Source organism: Telopea speciosissima, chromosome 7 (genome assembly GCF_018873765.1).
Source record: "Telopea speciosissima isolate NSW1024214 ecotype Mountain lineage chromosome 7, Tspe_v1, whole genome shotgun sequence".
Taxonomy (NCBI): Eukaryota; Viridiplantae; Streptophyta; class Magnoliopsida; order Proteales; family Proteaceae; genus Telopea; species Telopea speciosissima.
The window spans coordinates 10,073,053-10,092,820 of NC_057922.1; the positions used below are offsets into that span (position 1 = coordinate 10,073,053).

A 19,768-nucleotide genomic window follows, 5' to 3' on the forward strand; every position below is an offset into this window, starting at 1 on the left:
TTCATTGTGATCAAGTGGTCACGTTTTCGAGTCTAAAAAGAGTCTCTTTGTGAAAACAGGATAAGGCTACGTACATTATGACCCTCCTTAGACCCCACAGTGGCAGAAACCTCATGCACTAGGCGCACCCTTTTTAGATGCAGACTGGCAACATTGTTTTCCATTGGAGAGCACAGAATAAAACAATCGATGGATCCAACTGAACAGGTCAATGTCAAAAGTGTGTGATTCTCACAAATTAGAGCTTTTTAGCTGAAGCTGTAACCAGAAATCTACCTCAGCTGTCATCTCTGATCACATGGTGTTCTTCTGTCACTAGTAGAGTCATATTGACTAGGTTTAAACTTGGAAATATTTGCTCAACACTGATGAATAAAAGTGGGGGGGAGGGGGGGGGGGGGGGGGGGGGTTCAGTTTTGTTGTGCTAAAAACTGATTCAGAAGAATTGTGGATATAGTCAGTTTTTATGATCTTCAGATATATGTTACAAATACAAATTTACACATTGGGAGCCACCAGTTCAGCAAGTTATCTTAATTTTCCAGAACCCAGAAAAACCTAATACTCCCATATTTGGCAATCAACTCAGACCTCAAAATGCAGATCCTCTCCACCAGAGGCAAAGCTCTTAAGATTGGTTGATCTTGAAGTTGTCTGATCAGAGAGCCTCGACAGAATGAGCCGGGCAACATTCTCTGCAGCAACAGCACTGGTCTCCATGGTGCTTGCAGCATTCTCGAAGGCATTAATATAGTACAAATGCAAGCCATCCAAGACAAATGGTGCAAACACCTCTGGGGCTGTGAAATGAGGGTATGCACCCCAATCTATCCGGACTGTGTCCTTCCTCACACTGCCAGTGAAAGCATAAACAACAGTTAGCACCCAAGAAATTTTGAGGTTGTTTATATTATGAGTAAGAGGTGTGGTCTGAGGGCCAGTTCTCAATGCTTCCCAGTATTTTGACAGTGGTGGGAAACATTACCTGAATATTTGGTCAAGCAATGCATCTGTCAATGGCATTCGTGAAAATATCTTGTGTGACATGTCCTCTTCAGTGTACTTCTTGAGGATAGAGATGCTGGAGAAAGGGAGATCAGGAGCCTCAATTGTGCCCACAAGTTCTGGAATTTCTGATACAGAATGTAGGCCAAAGTATGCCTTGACATAGACATGAATCGAGAAAGCAACAATAAGAGACGTGAAGAAAATAGAAGTACAGAATCTCAAAAAGGGAATTAAAATGAACGACAGTGAGAATACCCACAGGGTTTAAGAGGCCCCTCACAAAGGTGGCATGCGTGTGCTGTAACTTCCTCTCAGGAATCAAAATAGGAGGATGAAACTGTATATTCAGCTCATCCAATGGTGTAGCAACTACAGTGACTTCACAAGCATAACTAATTCCTTTAGTGGAGTTAAGCTCATAATAGTCCCCAAGATGTGTAATAGATCCAATCTCTTCATTGAGGTGCAATGTAACGTCTGAACTATTTATCAGCCCAGCAGCAATTTGCCAATTTCCTCCTCCAACTGACCATAACCCTGCATCAGATCCTGCCAGGGAAACTGCCCCAGCAAGTCCACTAATTGCAACACTTTGACCATAGTTAACTCTTGTAATCACCTGCAAATGAAATCCCACATGCAAAGTAGGAGGTCGTCAGATTTTGACATAAAGTGGGATGTGTAAGCAGCTACTTAAGAAGCTCCATTATCAACCTATGGAAAATCTTCATAACAGAAACAACACACAAAGTTATGGCTCCAGATCTAAGTTTTGATAAGCTACATACATTCAAGCTCCTCATGTTTCACAGACAGAACCTTTAATTTGATTGGATATAGACAGGAATTACATTGCAAGGTTCGGTTTGAAGCTTCGAATTTGTAAGTTGTGGAGGTTCATCGGTTAATATTTTATAGAAGATTTGACTTTGACTAGCGGTTTTAAGTTCAAATACGATGAAATAAATGAAACTTCATAGCCTTCAAAGTAAACAAATTCAGGTGGAGTTATCATATACAATCCAATCAGTTGTGATCAGGGAGATAAAGCAGGTAATTCCCATGATGCAGCCAAAGTTGATCTGATTGACACAAGAGACTGGCAAAGATAAAATTCCCAATTACACATTGATTGACTCTCCATCAAGTTCATACAGAATTTCAACCCTAATATTAGGCCTAATGGCCTCTCAGTTCCTAGCAGTCCTACATGGGGCTTCCACATCTTCATCAGCCCACAGAGTGACACTGACAGGATCACCCCAGACCATCCCGACGATGGTCCACAATGAAAGACAAAGGATGGTCTAAAATGTATGCCAATGATGTCACCTAAAACAAAAGTACATTCACTAAAACTTAATGGATGTACCACCAAAGCCTTATATCCATGATGTTGTGAGCTAGTCCCATAGAAGCCACATGAACACAGCTTGATGTTCCTGCACCTCACAGACGCCTCCGCTATTTTATTGAGATGATTAACTGGTTCAAAAGTTCCTCTCTGAAGAGATCCACGTCCACTCTCAACAGGTTCATGTCCTCAACAAGAGACCTTGATTGATCTCTTAAACCAAGTTACTCGAGTTTTCTGTTGAGATGCTTAGGACCAATGTCTGGTGACTCTGGTCTCTGGAGTAATTCTGATAGAGTAATGGTTGACATTTGCATGGTGGCCACTTGCGTCTAGTGTCACTTGGGAACTCTTCATACAATTAGGGCCAAGTTATAAGAGGCCCTCAATTTGGACTCCGACTATGAAGCAGTTTGAGAAAAAGTATAGCCTCTTGGAAGATTGATATTTTTCCGCCAGCAGGGGATGTTAAGATGACCCTCAAGAGCAACCCTTGCTAGCCTTAGATCTTATCCTTTTTTCTTTGTGGTGATTATGGATTTTGTAGAAAAGATAAAAAAGAAAACAGAAGGAATATTGAGCATGATTTCCTTTGGAATAAGCTTCAATAATCATCCAGTCAGATGGGATATGACCAGTTGCCCCAAAATATATACAGCAGCATGGGAATTAGGCCAATCACCCCCATGGCTAAGGCATTGCTTGGTAAATCTATGTTATTAATGGAAAGGGTACGTAGCATTTGTAGAAGGATAAGTTTGAAAAGTAAAGATCCTAAAATTTTCTTCCTTTTTTTTTATACAAAAGGGTTGCATGACACTCAATGTCTTGACCTTAGTGCATCTAGGACCTCCCACAGCCACATTGTGGGAACAGCCCTTGAGAACATGTCCAAAACATAGCCCAAAACTCAGATTTGACACAATCTCAGCCAGATATGCTCACTTCTCATGTGAATGCAACCTCAAGTTATTTTCATTTCAAGATGTGTCAGCATGGACATAGAGATCTACTACAGGGAATTTAAACAAAAGATTTGCTTAGAAAACTAATCTAAGATCATTAAAATACACATGAGATGCACCATTCCTTCAGGAATAAAGTTTTATTACTATAGTGAAAAAGTAACTAATGTTACATAAAAGAAAAAAAATAAAGAAACAAGAAATTTCTTCTGTCCTTGATGGAAGACTGTAGTTTCATAATACCATGTTCAGCTCCGTCCACTCACAGGTTCTGTATAATTGTGCCAACATTTCGGTTGAAGCCACATATAATGGGAAGGATTTTGTAAAGGGCATCTGGCAGCTCATCTAGCATGACACTCTTGCCTCAGTTGTTGATTCCCTTGGCATAAACCATAAACCCAAACTGATCCCTTGAACTCTAATTTCAGATCTTAACCTGATCTCAATTACTCCATCCAAACATAGAATGGTCTATAAGATTAATCGCTTAATAGTTGGTGCAATTGTGAATATCTAACTCGTTTCTTGTGGATAGACCCTGTGATGCTATTTCCTTCATCCATCATGCCTTTTCTCAGCACCAACGTTACATAACTTAATGTGCAGGATTTTCAGCTATCTCTCGTACATTACAAACCTTAATTGGGCTATCATCAGGTCCCAAAGCTTTCGTTATCCCTATCTTTCTCAAAGACTACATTAGAATGCCTAATCCTTTGGAAATACCTAGGATCTGCAGTCTCTTCTCAAGACCTTTTAATGTCCACGGTACATTCATGGACAAAAAGAGTCAGAGCTATCATATTTTGGTGAAATTAAACTTGAAGTTTTAAAACAGTATCTCCTTTATTTTATCTCATAAGATTTTCTTGAAGATAAAACGAACATGGGCTGCACATAGTGAGCAGAAACTTTATCAAATATAACATCTTCAAAATAACCCATCAAAAAAGAATCTTCAAAATATATTGTCCTCTCCATCATAGATCCTCAATACTTTAGCCCTCCTGTGCAAGAAATAACCGAGTGGCAAGCATTTTCTCTTCAAGTAGCTACCCAGCTTCAAAATTCAAAACCTTCTTCTTACTAGACTTGCTCTTTATCTAAGCAACACTTTTCACATTCCGTAGCATTTGCCTTTTATTGTTTGCATTGAATTTTTCTGTTAGAATCTAGATGGAAGAAATAAGTACAACGATTAAGCACATTAGTTTCAACATTCCGTATGCTTTCACTTTATGCAAGTAACATCAAGAGTGGCCCATTTATTTACACACGGAAAAAGAAAACCAACCAATATAATATCTTTTGATTCAAACTTAGATATGTGACTCCAAACATTAAGAAAATATACAGAATCCAAATTGAAATGCCAAAGGCTCGAGAAGTCAATCCACTAGCATAACACACATTGTTCAAACTAGAGAGAAGGGTTATAAGCTTATGAAAAAAGCCGAAATTGTTGGAAAGATCCCAGACATTTGATGTTTTGATTAGGTGACACAAGATATACAACCCATCCTTAACATAGTTCCTAGACAATTATGTCACAGAGAGGAAACAGGTTTTAATTGCACATTTTTGTGAGCAGCATCACGAAGAGAGACATTGATAAATGAATTTCTGTTATGAGTCCATGCTCTGAATGCCAAATCTGCTGAAAATCTAAAGGCATGCTCAAACTCTGAAATTACAATCATGGGTGGCACAGGATTTGGCATCACGTGGTACACTAGTATTCAGAGCATCACAAACAATAAAACACTATACGTAACAAAAAAATGAATCATAAACACAAAGTGAGGAAATTGAAGAAACATACAGTGACAAGCTCAGATATAAGTCGTGGAGAGAGTCCAGCATCAACTAACTCCTCTTGCAAAGTCCGACGAGTGAGCCCATACAAACCCGACCATTTAAGCATCTCATCCACAGTCTCAAAAACAGGTCTCGAAGTTTGATCCGTGTAGTACTTTAAGAAAGAACCCACGGTATTCTGCAATAAAAAGAGGAAAAGAGGGGGGGGGGGGGGGAGGGAACTTCAATAAGCATATAATAAACACACAAAGATGGAAAGCCACAGAGAGAGAGAGAGAGAGAGAGAGCACACATCAACAAAACTCTGCATTTTGTAAAGCGAAAATCCGTATCTGAAGAAGATGAGGAGTGAATTGACGATCGAGACAATCTTGTTGTATTGAGGGGACTTGGAATTTGTAGGAAGGGTCTTAAATACGAACTGGGTACCATCCCAAATGCCGAAAGAGGAGTCTGATGAATCGGACGAGGGATCCTCGATGAGCAGATTGAGGGATTTGGTGAAATTCAAGGCGTGGTAGTTCTTGGGATGAAGTTTGGATGCTCCAGCTTCCAAGGTGTCACCACCAATAGAAACTGTAGCCATCCTCCCTCCGACGATGCGGTGACGTTCAAATATTCGAATACCATTGATTGTGGGAAGCAAAGGATCGGCAGAATAGCGGCGGAGGAAATGGGCGACCGATGATCCGGCGATGCCACTTCCTATTATGCATAAATTAGTGGAGGGAGAAGGTTCAGGGGCAGCTACGGTTTGGGCAGACGAAAATGGAACAGAAAACATCAAGAGTAGACAGATAATAAGAGCTGACACCATTTTCTCAACTCTCAACTCTCAACTCTCAACTCTCCACTCCTAACTCCCAAGTCTTAACCCTCTCTGCTTCTCTTAATTTTCCAAACTTCCCTTTAAGGCTTCGTTTTTGCGTCGCATCTTAATCATTTTTTAGGGGGTGAAATGACCGTGTTGTCCCCATGAAATGTGAAAATGTCCATCCTGTTGATGCTTCCGCACACATTTCTGTTGACCCACGTGCAGAGATTACACTACCCGTAGAGATCTCCCATGGCCATCCTTCCGCTGTGCTTGAATGAGCCACTCAAAACGTCAAAGGGGGTTGTCCATCCTTGCTGCTTAGCTCATTGAAGCCCTTGAAACAATCCCCGAATCTCTGATGCATGTGGTGCCCTTACAAACATTGAAAGCACAATAAATTGGGAGCAATCCATAAGAACCAATGCCCATCCTATCCTATTGTGCCTGTAGAAAGCTCATAGCTACCATCACATATAAGAATATGGTCATCCCCTTGTGATAATCGATGGTAATCTTCACAAGACAAAACAAGACTTAGGATTGGATGAATAGAGACATCAATAGAACATAGCAGATTCATCTCTTGAGACCACTTATAAATTAATTGCACAAGATGAAAAAGGGTTAAGCTGAACATTTTTGAATAAAATTTCATTTTGAAGAAGCCAAATAAAAGACAAGGTGATAGCTAAATTAAATAGAGAGAAGGCATTGTTTCTTACCTTTAGTTAAGGAAGGAGAAAGTAGAGATTCAACCATCATATAGGAGGGAAAGTGTCTTAGTCCTTAAACCTAAATCACCCAACATCAAAGATTCTCTTACCAATGAAACTACACGAGAGGAATAAATGCTAATGAGTGACTTCTTTTGAACACAGGCAATACAGAGGATCAACCGTAAGGAAGGTAACCTACCTTATCCTTGGTACTAACACCATCACATGACACGGACCCGGCTCCTCTTCAGGGAGCTCAGCGCCCAGGGAGTGCTCAGGGGGCATCCAAAGGTTGGGCTGTGTCGTACACATCTCGGCACACGCCTAAGGATGCATGCAGCACAGCCCAAACGGCTAAACACTTCCTGGGCATGCTGGGCTCCCTGGAGAGCAGTTCAGTACCACATAACACTCTCCATATAAATATACCAAGCATTAATGTATTAAACAATCATTTTCTGAGGAAATCACTTGTCCACTACTCCACTTGGACTCACATTGCATTTAAGTATTAAACAACGAATTTTTTTGTGGACACCTCTAAAGAGTGTCCAAAAATAATTGCGATTTTTTTTTCCAAATGAGTGTTAATACTATAATTTCACACATAATTGGAAAACCATGTTTTTCGACTCGACTCGTACCTTTCAAAACTTGAAGAGTAGGGCGACTCAAACCTGGTCAAGGTAAATCATTTTTTTTCTTATTTTATGAATGCCTTTCATCTTCTTCTTCTCGAGTGAAGAAGGACAGGCTAAAGTTGCTTCACAGGTGAAAAGAAAAAAATGGACTAGTATTGAAGACAACAAATAAATATTCTAAGACAACAAATAAAAATTCTGGGGTTTTGTTTAGTTGTAGACCAAACTTATGGTCTATGAATAGTATTAAAAAAAAGATTCACTGAGTTTTACATGACTCGGGCAAATTACTAAGTCAATAAAAATTAGATAAAATCGGACCTGGACTAGTCATTTCTTAAATTTAGACGAGTCTTCATGACTCTTGATCAGGTTTCATGTTTTTTTTTACTCAATTAGGGTGACTGAGTCAAAACTTGGTTTTCCAACTATGATTTCACTTGCGTAGGTGCAAGGGAAATTATAGGGAATGGAATAGATTTCACTTTATTTTACTTCAACCCTAGGATTTGAAAAGTAAAATAAAAATTTACATCTAAAAAGTACCATTGCTAAATATGATTAGAAATTTAAGTTATACAAATGTGTGGAGTAATGATCAAAGAAATTTCCTTTTAGATTTTAATTTCCCTAGCAACCAAATGAAGCCTCTGGAAAAAAAAACATCCTAAAATGTAAAATAGAAACCGTTTTCCAATTCTATGTATAGCAATTCACCAAAATATTTCTCCTTCATTTGTATGAAATTTTGCATTTTTCTTTATCAAAACCTATAAAATAGAGCCTTACTTAGAATGTAAGAGTAATGCTAGCCGATTTCCTCATGTATAGGATCTCAACTCAAACTCGATGGATCGCTCCTGACTTGCTCATGCCAAACTCTTCCATGTTTTGATCATCACTAAACATTTCCAAGTCCTAAATGTTTGTTTGGACAATCTGACAGCAGAAAAATGAAAATGAAATGCTTAAAGCTGGAGGTCAGATTGTAACATATCATCGGACCACAAACAACCTCCTCTCTTGGAACATAGCAACATAGGTTGGTGACTTGGGGAGTCCAATCCTTTTTACATGAGACACGGATCACATTTTGGTCCTAGGACTGGGCTTACAAGCTAGACAAGAAGCAACTTAGTTTGAAAACATGAATAAGAAACTCTCTTTTTTTTTTTGGCGGGGGGGAGGGGGGTGGAAGTCAAAATTGAAGGAAATTCCCCTTTAAGGCTTGAAGAATCCTATTTTGCTCTGCAAATTCAATTCCAATTCCACCCATGTAAGAGTAATACCAACCCAAAGCAATAAGGGCAGTGCAAGACTGCAAGGTAGGTCTCAGATTTGACCTGCCCCTTCACCATATCCTTACATTTGGGTTTTGTTGCTTCTTCCTCCCTCCTCCATCTCTCTCAGTTGCAGAGGGAAGGTATTGACAGAAATTCTTCAAAAGTTGCTAGGGTGAGAACCCCAAGTCCCACAGCAGAAACAAGAAATACAGATGAAGTTTCAGATGACTCCCAAGCATAACAAGTTGAATATCAAACACAACTGAAACATGACAGCATCTTGGATTCACCACCAAATGCAACAGTAAAAATAAATTAAGGACCTTTATTATATCAAGCATTAATTGATCCCAGCCATGTGGGATACAAATATCTGATGTTTATTTTCATATGTATCATCACCCTAAATCTCTTAGCCATGATCTCACATCAAATATACACAAGATTACCTCACCATATACTAACTAAAATAGGAGTAACCCAGGAACACTTTCCCAATATCATGACTGTACTGAAGTACTTTGTCATTGATAAGTGACATATTGTTGCGAGCAATAAATTGATTGCAGGATGAATCACGTTTGTGCCTCTGAACTGCTGCGGCAGAGCTTCCATTCACACAATTCCAATGGTAAACAGACAGGACATGATCATGCACCAAAGACTCTACCCGATACTGGATTCCAAACCCAAACAATCCGAAAAATGATATTACCTGTCATGTAAAACAAGGGGATTAATCATCAAATGATCATTCAATTACTTCATATTACAAAAGGACACCAGATAGTCTACAAACCAAACTTGAAACAGTGTAGCAGAAGCAGACATTTCATTGTCAGTTGATGCCCATTTTAGGATCAATCTCAATGGGAAGAGTTGTGATCAATAATGACAATGGATGATGTATGCTAGGCTGAAACAAAACAACACTAACAAACCTACAGAAAACAGAATTGCAGTGACCCTAAAACACAGCAGAAACTTAGACTGAACAGTACTTGCAAAAAGAAAAGTACTAGGACACCCCCTAGACTATGGCCATTTTGCTTACTATCACCAACGTTTCAAACAATTACTTGACACCCCCTGAAACCTGACGGTGTTAGTCCGCTGTTAGTGTTTAATTGGAAATGTCCATTTTACCCTTATCACCTATTCAATAGAAAACAGTAAAATTGACAGATTTACCCCCCTTCTCCTCCTCCTCCTCCTTCTTCCTCCTGCAACCCCACCGCCCTACCCCCTACTGCATTGCATCTGCAACACGACTATTCAAACAATTACTTGAACAGACCTCGTACTGTAACGCCCAAACCAGGTGTCCCCATTCACAACCTCACCACCGCCGGTGCCCACCACCTGTTTAATTTGTTTCCTCTCCCACAGACCTCGCCGCATTTCATGTCCACCACCATCAAAATGGGGAACCTAAAATAACGGGCCCCACTCCAAAAAGTCCAGAATTATAAAACGTCCTTGGAAATGATGGACCCCACGCGCAATTTCCCTGAGAACAGCAAATCCCACAAATCCAAGTGCCCAGCACATGCTACAACCCCAAAACCCCGTTTTTCTCTTTTTGCTTGATTGGATTAGGGTTGATTTGAGCAAACATCAACTTTGATTTTCTTAACCTAGCCTCCAATCTCCATCATCATAGCAAGCATGGGTAATCTCTAAACACAAACTACTAGATTCATTCAGATTTTTGAATACCATATATCAATTCAAAAAATAATTAGAGATAAAAGAAATGCTAGGTGATGAGATGATTACAGTAGTTTCCACTTCCTAGTTCCTGATTCTCAGACTTCAGGGATCTTAAAAGTTAAAACCCCCAAAGAAAATTGAATCATTTTACTAATTTTCCATTTTCATCTCAATAATGAGAAATGCTCTTCGTCATCATCTATCTGAAAGAACTCAGAAATCTTTGAGCAGCTTCCGAACCTGCTCAAGCGTCACGAACAGAACCACAGTAAAGGGGCCTTGCCTTGATATCGTAGGAAAAAAACCCTTATACAGAGCCATTGGAACCTCAACCCTCACTGTCTTCAGAGCACAATCCTTGGCCCGGGAATAGGGCGGCTCAGCCCTTGCCTCCACCTTCATATTCATCACCCTTGTCTTAATCACATCCACCGGATTCGACGCTACCGCAGCCACAAACCCAGCAGCAAAGCTCGCAGTCACATGGGTTCCAAGCCCATCTTTCATCACACCATTCCCAGGTATCATCTCCTTCACCTGATCATATGGTGCAAGCTGTGATGCCATCACGATCATGGCCCTGTTCACCGTCAACGACGATCCTGTCCATCGTTGAGGATGTCCTAATGGTTTTTGAAACAACAGCCATGGCTGCCGGTTTTTTTTTTTTGTTGTTGCAGGGAAGAAGGGGGTAAATCTGTCACTTCACTAAACCTTAAGGGTAGTTTAGGCATTACAAAAAATTTAACCTATGACATCATCACTAAACTGACGGATAGGACCTACTTGAAAGAAATGGTAAACTGCAGGGGGTGTCCAAGTAATTGTTTGAAAAGTTGGGGAGAATAAGTAATTAGGCCATAGTCTAGGGGGTGTCCAAGTAATTTTCTCTACTTGCAAATGATGAAGTGATGAACTCAATGTAGACGAAATTAATATATCCTAGAGGACCTATGGGGGTGATCAATGTTGAAAACGAATCCTAAAACGATGCAGAAAAGAATGGGAATCGCAAACAACAATCACACAAACGAACACAAGGATTTACGTGGTTCGGCAAGATTGTCTATGTCCATGGTGAGATGAGATTTGTTTCAGTATCAATGGAGAATAGGGTTACAGACGCTTGTCCTCACACCTCTCACAGATTGTGTTACAGAAAAAGAACCATCGCTATACAGGAATTTTACCGAAATGCCCATATAGTCCTCTTAATGGCTCTTCGGAATCAACCCACAAACCAAGGGACGGAATACAAGACATCGTACCCCCAACAGATTAAGTGGTAAAAATATCAAAGAGAGTTAACGGTCAGATGGACAGAAACTTGTATGGACAAAATAAAAAGTACAGAAATCAGCAAAATAGCAAGTAGAGAAAATTGATATAATCTACTATCTGATGAGCATTCTGTTTTGATCGAATGGAGTAAGATGGGAGGAGAGTAACATTGTTCAATTTCAATCCAAGTTAAGGGTCAAATTCTCAGAATCTGTTGACTGAAGTTTAGATTATGTTGCTGTCCAACAATGAGTTACAGGAAAAAAGATTAAAAAAAAAACAGTGCTGGAAAAAAGCCAACAAAACCTAAAGAGAACTTAAGTAACAGTGTTAGGAATTAAATAAAAACAAAGGAAAATATTAGAGACAACCTAGATATGGACACGATGAAAATTATAGCTGCAGGAATATCGCTGGAACAGTGAACGACAGAGAAAACATAAAAGAGAATAGGAAGAAGAGAAGAAGATATGACCAATAGGTGATGTAGATCAAGAGAGGTTCCAGCACAAGTCTTCATGCCGGAAACAAGCCCAAAACCAAGTCTAATGGGTTAAATAAGTAGTCCACTCTTAGTTGTGAAAGACCTTGAAAATATAAAGTCATTAAATATCTTGAAAAGAGTCTCAATGTAGGTCCTTGGAAATGTAAAGGCCATTAAGTCTTTAGTGATCTCTGCTTCTGAAATTTTCGATGATAGGGATGTTGTCAGTCTGACTCATAACTCTTTTTTTGATAATGAATGAAACACAGGTTCTGAGGGTGTTGTTTTGGGCTTTGACTCTCCTGTGGGTGACCTACAGTCTGACCTAGTCAACAATACTCAGGAAGATCTTAAAGCAGATGGCAGTGTTTTTGGCATTATTGATTAGGCGAATCTTTCCATCGCTCCAATCAATCATAGCGGAACATGGGTGTTCCTCCTATTCCACTCTATAATCCTAATGGGAAGAAGGTCAACTCTTAATCTCGTGTTTGGTTATTTGGGGTTGTTTGGTCCTTTAGCTTCTCTCTGGGTGTTCCCCCTTTAGCTTGTTTTGGCTATGGGCTTGTCTGTTAGCTCTTTTGTGGATTTCTCTCCTTTTTTTGGGAGAAAGAGATAGTTTCTTAGTGTTTTCTTTAATATAATTTTTTATTCATTCAAAAAAAAGTCTAGGAGAAAGTCCCAATGTGTCTAGAACTCTGCCAATCACTCTATAAAAGGGCTGCATGTTAGCATTTAAAAAAAAATTAAGAATTTGAATGAAATTGAGTTATACAATTCTTCTGTGAGAAACAGAGCAGCAGTGAGATTCTGTTCCTGGTGAGAGGCTGGGGGGGGGGGGGGTTGTGGTTGAGATACTAGCCTAGGCTTGAGGTGAGACTCTTCAAGTCATATCTTTATTCTTCAATTTTATTTGCTCTATTCTGTCCATGCAAATACCAAGTAAGTTTTGATGTTGTTCAGTTCAATCATTCATTTGAAGGTGAGATACCTCAAATTAGACTTCCAAGTCCATTGCACAAGTGATCGACATGCAGAAACAGTTGACTGATAATATGAACATGGTGGAACAATGAAGTGATTTCATATCTCCTCAAACTGATGGACAGACAGTCCAATCGACATCCAATAACACCTATCAGATCATCAAACATTTAAACACTCCTCTGCAGCCCACTTTTGAGGAGCATGTGTGATCCTATTTTGATCAAGAACACAGCAATGATGCCAAGATAACACTCACAAAGTGAAGATGGAGTTGAAGGAGAACAATGACAAAGAGGCAGTGCTTGATGATTCTAAGACGGAAGATCTACAGATAGATGATTCTAATGTGGAAGTCTACGTTGAAGAGAACAAAGCAAACAAGGCTCAAACAGGGGAAGTCGAGATAGTTGTTGAGAACAACTCCACATGAAGTTTTGATGACTCAAGACGGTGTTCTTACTGTTATAGAATTTATTGAATTCATGATTCCACCTTACTACTTTAAAGAGAAAGCTCCTAGGGTTGAGACTATTCCTAAAGTCCCTACATCACCAGAGTTTGTTTGGGACTGGTAAAAGCTACTACTCACATGTTGATACCCCATCGTCACTACAAAACTCGCAGATGAGTTTTTTTCATGCCAGTGAGAGCTAATGTAGATCAAGAGCATAGTTGTCACGGCGTCACGGCGATCCAAGTCGGTGGAGGGGTGTCACGTCGATATATCGACATGTCGCCCGCCATGGCGTTGCCATGGCGAGCATGTCGACCATGTTTTATTTTTTATTTTCTCTATTTTTAATGTGTTAATAGATGTATACTCAAGCCATGTTTTATTTTTTCTCTATTGTTTCTCAAGTTTTAAGAAGAAAATTCAGAAATCGAAGAAGAAATCGAAGAGGGAAAGAAGAAATCGAAAGAAATCGAAGAGGGAAAGAAGACAGGAAGAAGAAATCGAAGAGGGAAAGAAGAAATCGAAAGAAATTGAAGAGGGAAAGAAGAAATCGAAGAGGGAAAGAGAGACAGGAAGAAGAAATCAAAGAGGGTCGCCATGGCGTAGGTCGCCATGCAACCCTCTCCAGCGCCAGGACGCCATGGCGATGCCATGACAACTATGATCAAGAGAGGTTCCAGCACAAGTATTCATACCTGAACAAGCCCAAATCCAAGTCTAATGGGTTAAATAAGTATAGCCTAATTGCTTATATGGGTCATGGGCTGGGAATTTGTGTTTTCTACTATCATGGGCTTATTTTGAAAGCTCATATATGAAAGATAAGTGTCCCATATTTAACTAGTTAGTTGCATCTAGTCCTCTAAAGTTAATAGGTTCTTGGGGATCTCAATAGGTTAGTTCATTGTTAGTTGTGAAAGACCTCGAAAATGTGAAGTCATTAAATATCTTGAAAAGAGTCTCAATGTAAGTCCTTGAAATTGTAAAAGCCATTAAGTCTTGGAGAAAGTCCCAAAATGTGAAGGCCATTAAGTCTAGGAGAAAGTCCCAATGTGTCTAGAACTCTCCCAACCACTCTATAAAAGGGCTGCATGTAAGCATTTAAAAAAAAGGCTAAGAATTTGAATGAAGTCGAGTTTATATAATTCTTCTGTGAGAAACAGAGCTGCAGTTAGATTCTGTTCCTGGTGAGAGGCTGGGGGTTGGTGAGATACTAGCCTAGGCTTGGGATGAGACTCTTCAAGTCATATCTTGCTTCTTTCTATCTTATTTACTCTATTTTGTCCATGCAATACCTTTCTTCTTTCTAACCTTCAAATGAATGATTGAACATCATTTCTTATTCAACTGAAGTTTCACTTAAACCTGTTCACTTTTGGATGCTGAGATCCTGTTATGTTGGACTGGTTTTGAAACTTATTATCAAGTTAGACCAGTCTCCATTAATAGGTTTCATCACCTATAGCCAGTGGTTGGGCTTCACCACCTTGGTTGCCACCTGCTTCACCACAAGGTCTGTGACTGATTCACCACAGTGCATACACACACATAGATCATAGTTTTCTCAAACATCAAATCTATGGGCTAGTGTGCCCTTTGCTCTTTATTTAGAATAACCAATGAACTGATTACAAGAATAAAAACTAAAAAGGCATCCTTAGCAAACACTAAAAGGAATCCTTTTAGAAAGGATCCTTAGCTAATTACAAGGAAAATAGAAACTAGTATGGAATCCTTCTAGAGGATCTACAGCTATTACAGGGAAAATAGAATTAACAAGATTAGAAAATTTTACTTAATATCTATCTTAACCACTAATTAACTCATTACATGGAATTAGAAACTAAGAAAATAGAAATTAACTACTTGATCCCGTATACGCCTTAGAAACTAAGAAAATAGAAATTAACTACTTAATCCTGTATAGGTCTTCAATTCTTAATAGTTGGGCTTATAGAATGGGTCCGTTGCAATAGAAAACTCAAAAGTAATAAGCCCATGAACTATATAACCTGTTGGGGATTTAAATTTGGACCTAACTTATTGAACAGCAGGTTCAACTTGACCCAAAAAACTGACTAATCCGAAAATTCTTCTTCCAAGGGAGGTGATCTACATCAACAACCATACTTGGGGAATCCATATTGACTGACAATATTTTGGAATAGTCTCCTCAAAAACATTTTATTGAACCATATAAAAAAGAATGTAAGCCAATTAAAACACCTTGGCCTTTTCTTTTCTCTTCTTTCCATTTCTTGGACAACAAACATAGCCTCAACATAGCACTCAGATTTTAAAGAAAGCAGTGAAAGTTGTCTTTGGCTTAACCACATTAGCTCATTCACATTCTCAATCATGTCATCAAGGTCCTACAACTTCCCGCAGGAATATACTTTATTGTTGTAGCTAAGTCCACAACCATGAATTTGATCACTGAACTTCAAGAAAGCACAAGGGGGAAAAAAAACCCCAAAAGATTCTGCACAAGACAATTGCAGAAAATGCTTAGTGACCCAGAAACAACCCAAAAGCATGAGAAGAAGACAATGAAGGCTGTAGATGATATTGCCCAACCAAGGCCTCATCACCATAAAGAACAACTTTTTTGTTTGCATTAGTCTTTACGGAGTTCGTATTCTGTCTTCATATAAAACTGCCGAGGAATTTGTGGGTACCTCGAAGACCCAAGACTGCAATTGCATCCTCTCTCTCTGATTCTTGGTGCAATTCATCCACTTTCACCCTTATTTTATCCGAATTCTATAATGCACTGACTCTTGTACATACTGGGATGTGGATGTGCACATGCATGCATTATGGTACCTTTTTAAAAACAAACTTAATCCAAGATAGATGGAACCACCAATGTGGAAGTCGTAAACTTCCTTAGATCCAGAGATCCAAATTTGTGGGTTTTTATTAGTTACTTGAATCAAGAAAATCGTTCCCTCATTTGAGTTCCCATTGTTCTCTTGGTTTCCTCTAATAATTTGAATTCCCATTGTTCTCTTGGTTGCCTCATATAATTTGAGTTCCCATTGTTCTCTTGGTTTCCTCATATAATTTTCTATTTGATCCTGCCTGGGATTAGACCTATTCCAGTTCTAGTCTTACATTAATAGAGATATCTAGCCAGTTGATTTCCAGAAATCATTATTTCAAACTTTTAAGCTTGATTTAGAAACCTCAAATGTATCAGTACAATGTGTCGATGCACTTCAACAATTACATAGACTTCTATAGACTTTTTGTAATGACCTTTGGGAGCACCTATTTGGTTAAGTGGAGAGAGAGAGAGATTATGACTCCAATGTATTTGACCTGGATTAACCATATGCAGCTAAAAAAGGATACTAAATTCTGACAAGCTAAAACAGTACATACATAATTTAAAGAAATTCACTCAACAACCATGAATAGTTTGGGACGATGGTTGCATTAGGCCATAAGACAGAATAGTTCAACTAATGTGGTCTCAGTAATAACATTTCTTCCACCAAAAAAATTGAAGAAAAGTCTTCTCTAATAGAAGTTTTGCATGGAGCAGACATGAAAATCCCAAACTTATATATTGGAGGAAAAATAAAACAAAACATTGAAGCAATCATAATCTTCAACTTCCACAGAGCAGGTTTACATGCAGACAATAATAAATTAAGTTTACCTAATCCACATGAATCTAAATACATAAGGGAGACAAATCAAGAACAGAAATACTAAATAAACCATCATCCTGAGGATAAAAAGGGGCGCACCTCGGTGAAGACAAGCAATATGAGGTGTTTGAGAAACCCGCGAACACATTCGAGTAAGACTTTGTCAAATATGAAAAGTTAGCAACAGGAGGCAAAGCAGGCACCCTTTCACCTTTCTTAAGGAGCTCTTGTAGTTCAAGCCTCTGCAAGGTTAGGACAGCTCTGGATTCCTTCCAAATGAATGCAAGGAGTTCATTTTGAATCACAAATAGTGAACCAGGCTTAGCACCAGGATATCTGAAACCATAGCCATTTGCAATACCCTCCCCATTATAAGCATGTTTTACCTCCACTGGTACAGAATCTCCATCAGTATCCCATGGGAATGAATCCAGTGAAGGTTCGTCAACTTTTACGATAAACATTGCGGAGCCATTGGGATGAAGGACATAATGGGTGCCTTCTAATATTTTGGTTGCAATGAGTTGTCGTTGACCCTCATGCTCTTCATAAGAAAGCAAAAGAAAGAATAGCGCTTTCCCAGGCTTGTCTTCAGTAGGCCTCCCAGGAGGCCAGCCAAAGGTACCACCCCACAGGCCTGCATACTCTTCACCAGCTTTTGGGATCCTCATAGGCAACTTGTATAGGGCAAACCGGTTGTCGTGCATGTTTGGCCAGGCTCGATAAGTAGATAACTTCATAGTACAAGCATTTAGGCTCAGCCCAATCGTGTCACCTGACCTTAGGAACTCATGAAGTTGTGCATACTTGTTTTCACTGCTCGAAGTACAATTCCTTGAACTTGCCCGACCATTGACCGAGATGGACCTCCCAAGGATCTGTTTCAGGCTATCCTTAAAATACCCAGCTACAGTTCTCCTCTTTGTACTCTGTGAGTGGCCCTCCTCCCCATTAGCAGAACCCTGCCAAGAACCTGAACGATCAAGACTCTTCTTGATCTTGCTCAATTCCATCCGAGTACGATCTGAAGGAAGTCCAGGAGCCGACTCCCAATCAATGCGACCCTCACCAAGCTTGTACATCTGCATAAGCGCCAAACGGCGCTCAGACAAGAGCACCATATCCTTCTGAAAGTTTTCATCATCTTCCCTTAAGCCTGGAAACAGTGGCCCATTTGCCAAATCAGGGACCTTTAAGCGAACCAAGTTGGTAACAACCTCAAGCAGTTTCCGTCTGTCCCCAAAAGCCAATCTACTGAAGGGTACCATAGGCCTGGTTGTTCCAATTATTCTTTGCGACTTGGAAATTCCACTATCAGACCTACTAATCTTTCTTGATAGGTCCCTATCAGAATGAACAAAGCTCTTACTATGCAACAATTTCCCACCACAAAACTGCCGCTGTGGCTCTACCTCAAGCAAGAGCACATTGCTAGCCCTATCAACCGGCTTGAGCAAACCAGGATAGAAGTAATCAGTATCCTTCTCTCGACCATGTAAGAAGAATGCGGTAGAGCCATCAAAATCACCAATAATCTCAAAAACTGGTGCCCACAAGAGAGGGCCATCTTCAAGCCCCAAAGGGCCAAGCTCTTGAGGGATGATTCGGCACCCAACAACAGATATAAAACCCGGCATCACATAAACTACATTGCCAAGCTCTGGGTTCTGGTGTACCCAGATGCCAATTAAGGACCGAACACTAACAAGAAACCTACAGAGGGCCTTGTAAGAGGAGACACCATTACGCCACTCTACAAGATCCCGATCAGTAACAACACCAACCATCTCACACTGGGAGAGCCACACCTTCTCAGAGGATGCCAAAGCATTAAGGCTCCTGCAACACAGGCTGAGGTAGCAAACGTCCTTCGGAGAGAGGGAACGGGAGACGATGGCAAAGACATCGTCTGGTAGAGCAAGAAGTAAGCTAGAACCACAGTGATCAGCCGACATAACAAGAATTGATTAAAGGGTACAAAAGATACCCAACAAAATTGAGATCCAAATCTAACTTATCTATCTCCACAAACCCTAGAATTCTCCACAGTCAATCCAATTTTAAATCGGAAACAAGATTCAACTACCTGAACCAACAAAATGACCCCATCAACACCAGCATAAAACTACCCACCACCAACAGCGACGACAACAACAACAACAATAGCAAATGCTAGAAGCCTTAAAAATAACAAGCCCTCCTTATGAAAATAAAATTGGAAGATTGGCACCTGGAGATGAAATGGGCACTTTTCAGATTCTTCATCAATGAAATGGGTACCTTTCAGATTCTTCAAATCATGTGCCCAAGACAACTTGCATGGCTCAGAGGCAGATAGAGAGAGAAGGACAAATCACAGTGAAATTAAAATTAAGGTATAATCATAAAAAACCTACAGAAATTATAGAAGAAAAAAAATCTCGGAGCATGAACAGGAACGAGAAGTAGTTCCTAAATCAATATTGACGACAATCAGTCCTCCCTTTCCCTCGTTTCAAACGAAAGGAGTGATTATTTTGCTGAAAAAGGCCAAAAGCAGAGAAACAAATATAATTTTTTTTTCTTTTTTAGTAGAACAAACAAAT

The 19,768-nt window shown here is 39.6% G+C and overlaps 2 protein-coding genes across 3 annotated transcripts; both read right to left on the reverse strand.

The window, feature by feature from the left end:
- Positions 1-461: 461 nt before the first annotated feature.
- On the reverse strand, positions 462-5,992 carry LOC122670028 (farnesylcysteine lyase-like). The gene is made up of 5 exons (XM_043866968.1): positions 5,441-5,992; positions 5,153-5,326; positions 1,268-1,627; positions 986-1,161; positions 462-853 (listed from the first exon to the last, which is right to left on the reverse strand). The coding sequence occupies exons 1-5, from the start codon at positions 5,963-5,965 to the stop codon at positions 586-588; spliced, it is 1,503 nt and encodes a 500-aa protein (XP_043722903.1). The 5' UTR covers positions 5,966-5,992; the 3' UTR covers positions 462-585.
- Positions 5,993-8,907: 2,915 nt separating this feature from the next.
- Positions 8,908-19,722, reverse strand: LOC122668090 (F-box protein At5g39450-like). 2 transcript variants are annotated; one of them, XM_043864648.1, is made up of 3 exons: positions 19,464-19,722; positions 17,283-19,269; positions 8,908-9,320 (listed from the first exon to the last, which is right to left on the reverse strand). In XM_043864648.1, the coding sequence occupies exons 2-3, from the start codon at positions 19,136-19,138 to the stop codon at positions 9,317-9,319; spliced, it is 1,860 nt and encodes a 619-aa protein (XP_043720583.1). In that variant the 5' UTR covers positions 19,139-19,269; positions 19,464-19,722; the 3' UTR covers positions 8,908-9,316. The 2 variants fall into 2 exon arrangements, with proteins under 2 accessions (XP_043720583.1, XP_043720582.1); XM_043864647.1 differs by having other exon boundaries at positions 17,283-19,722.
- Positions 19,723-19,768: the final 46 nt, after the last annotated feature.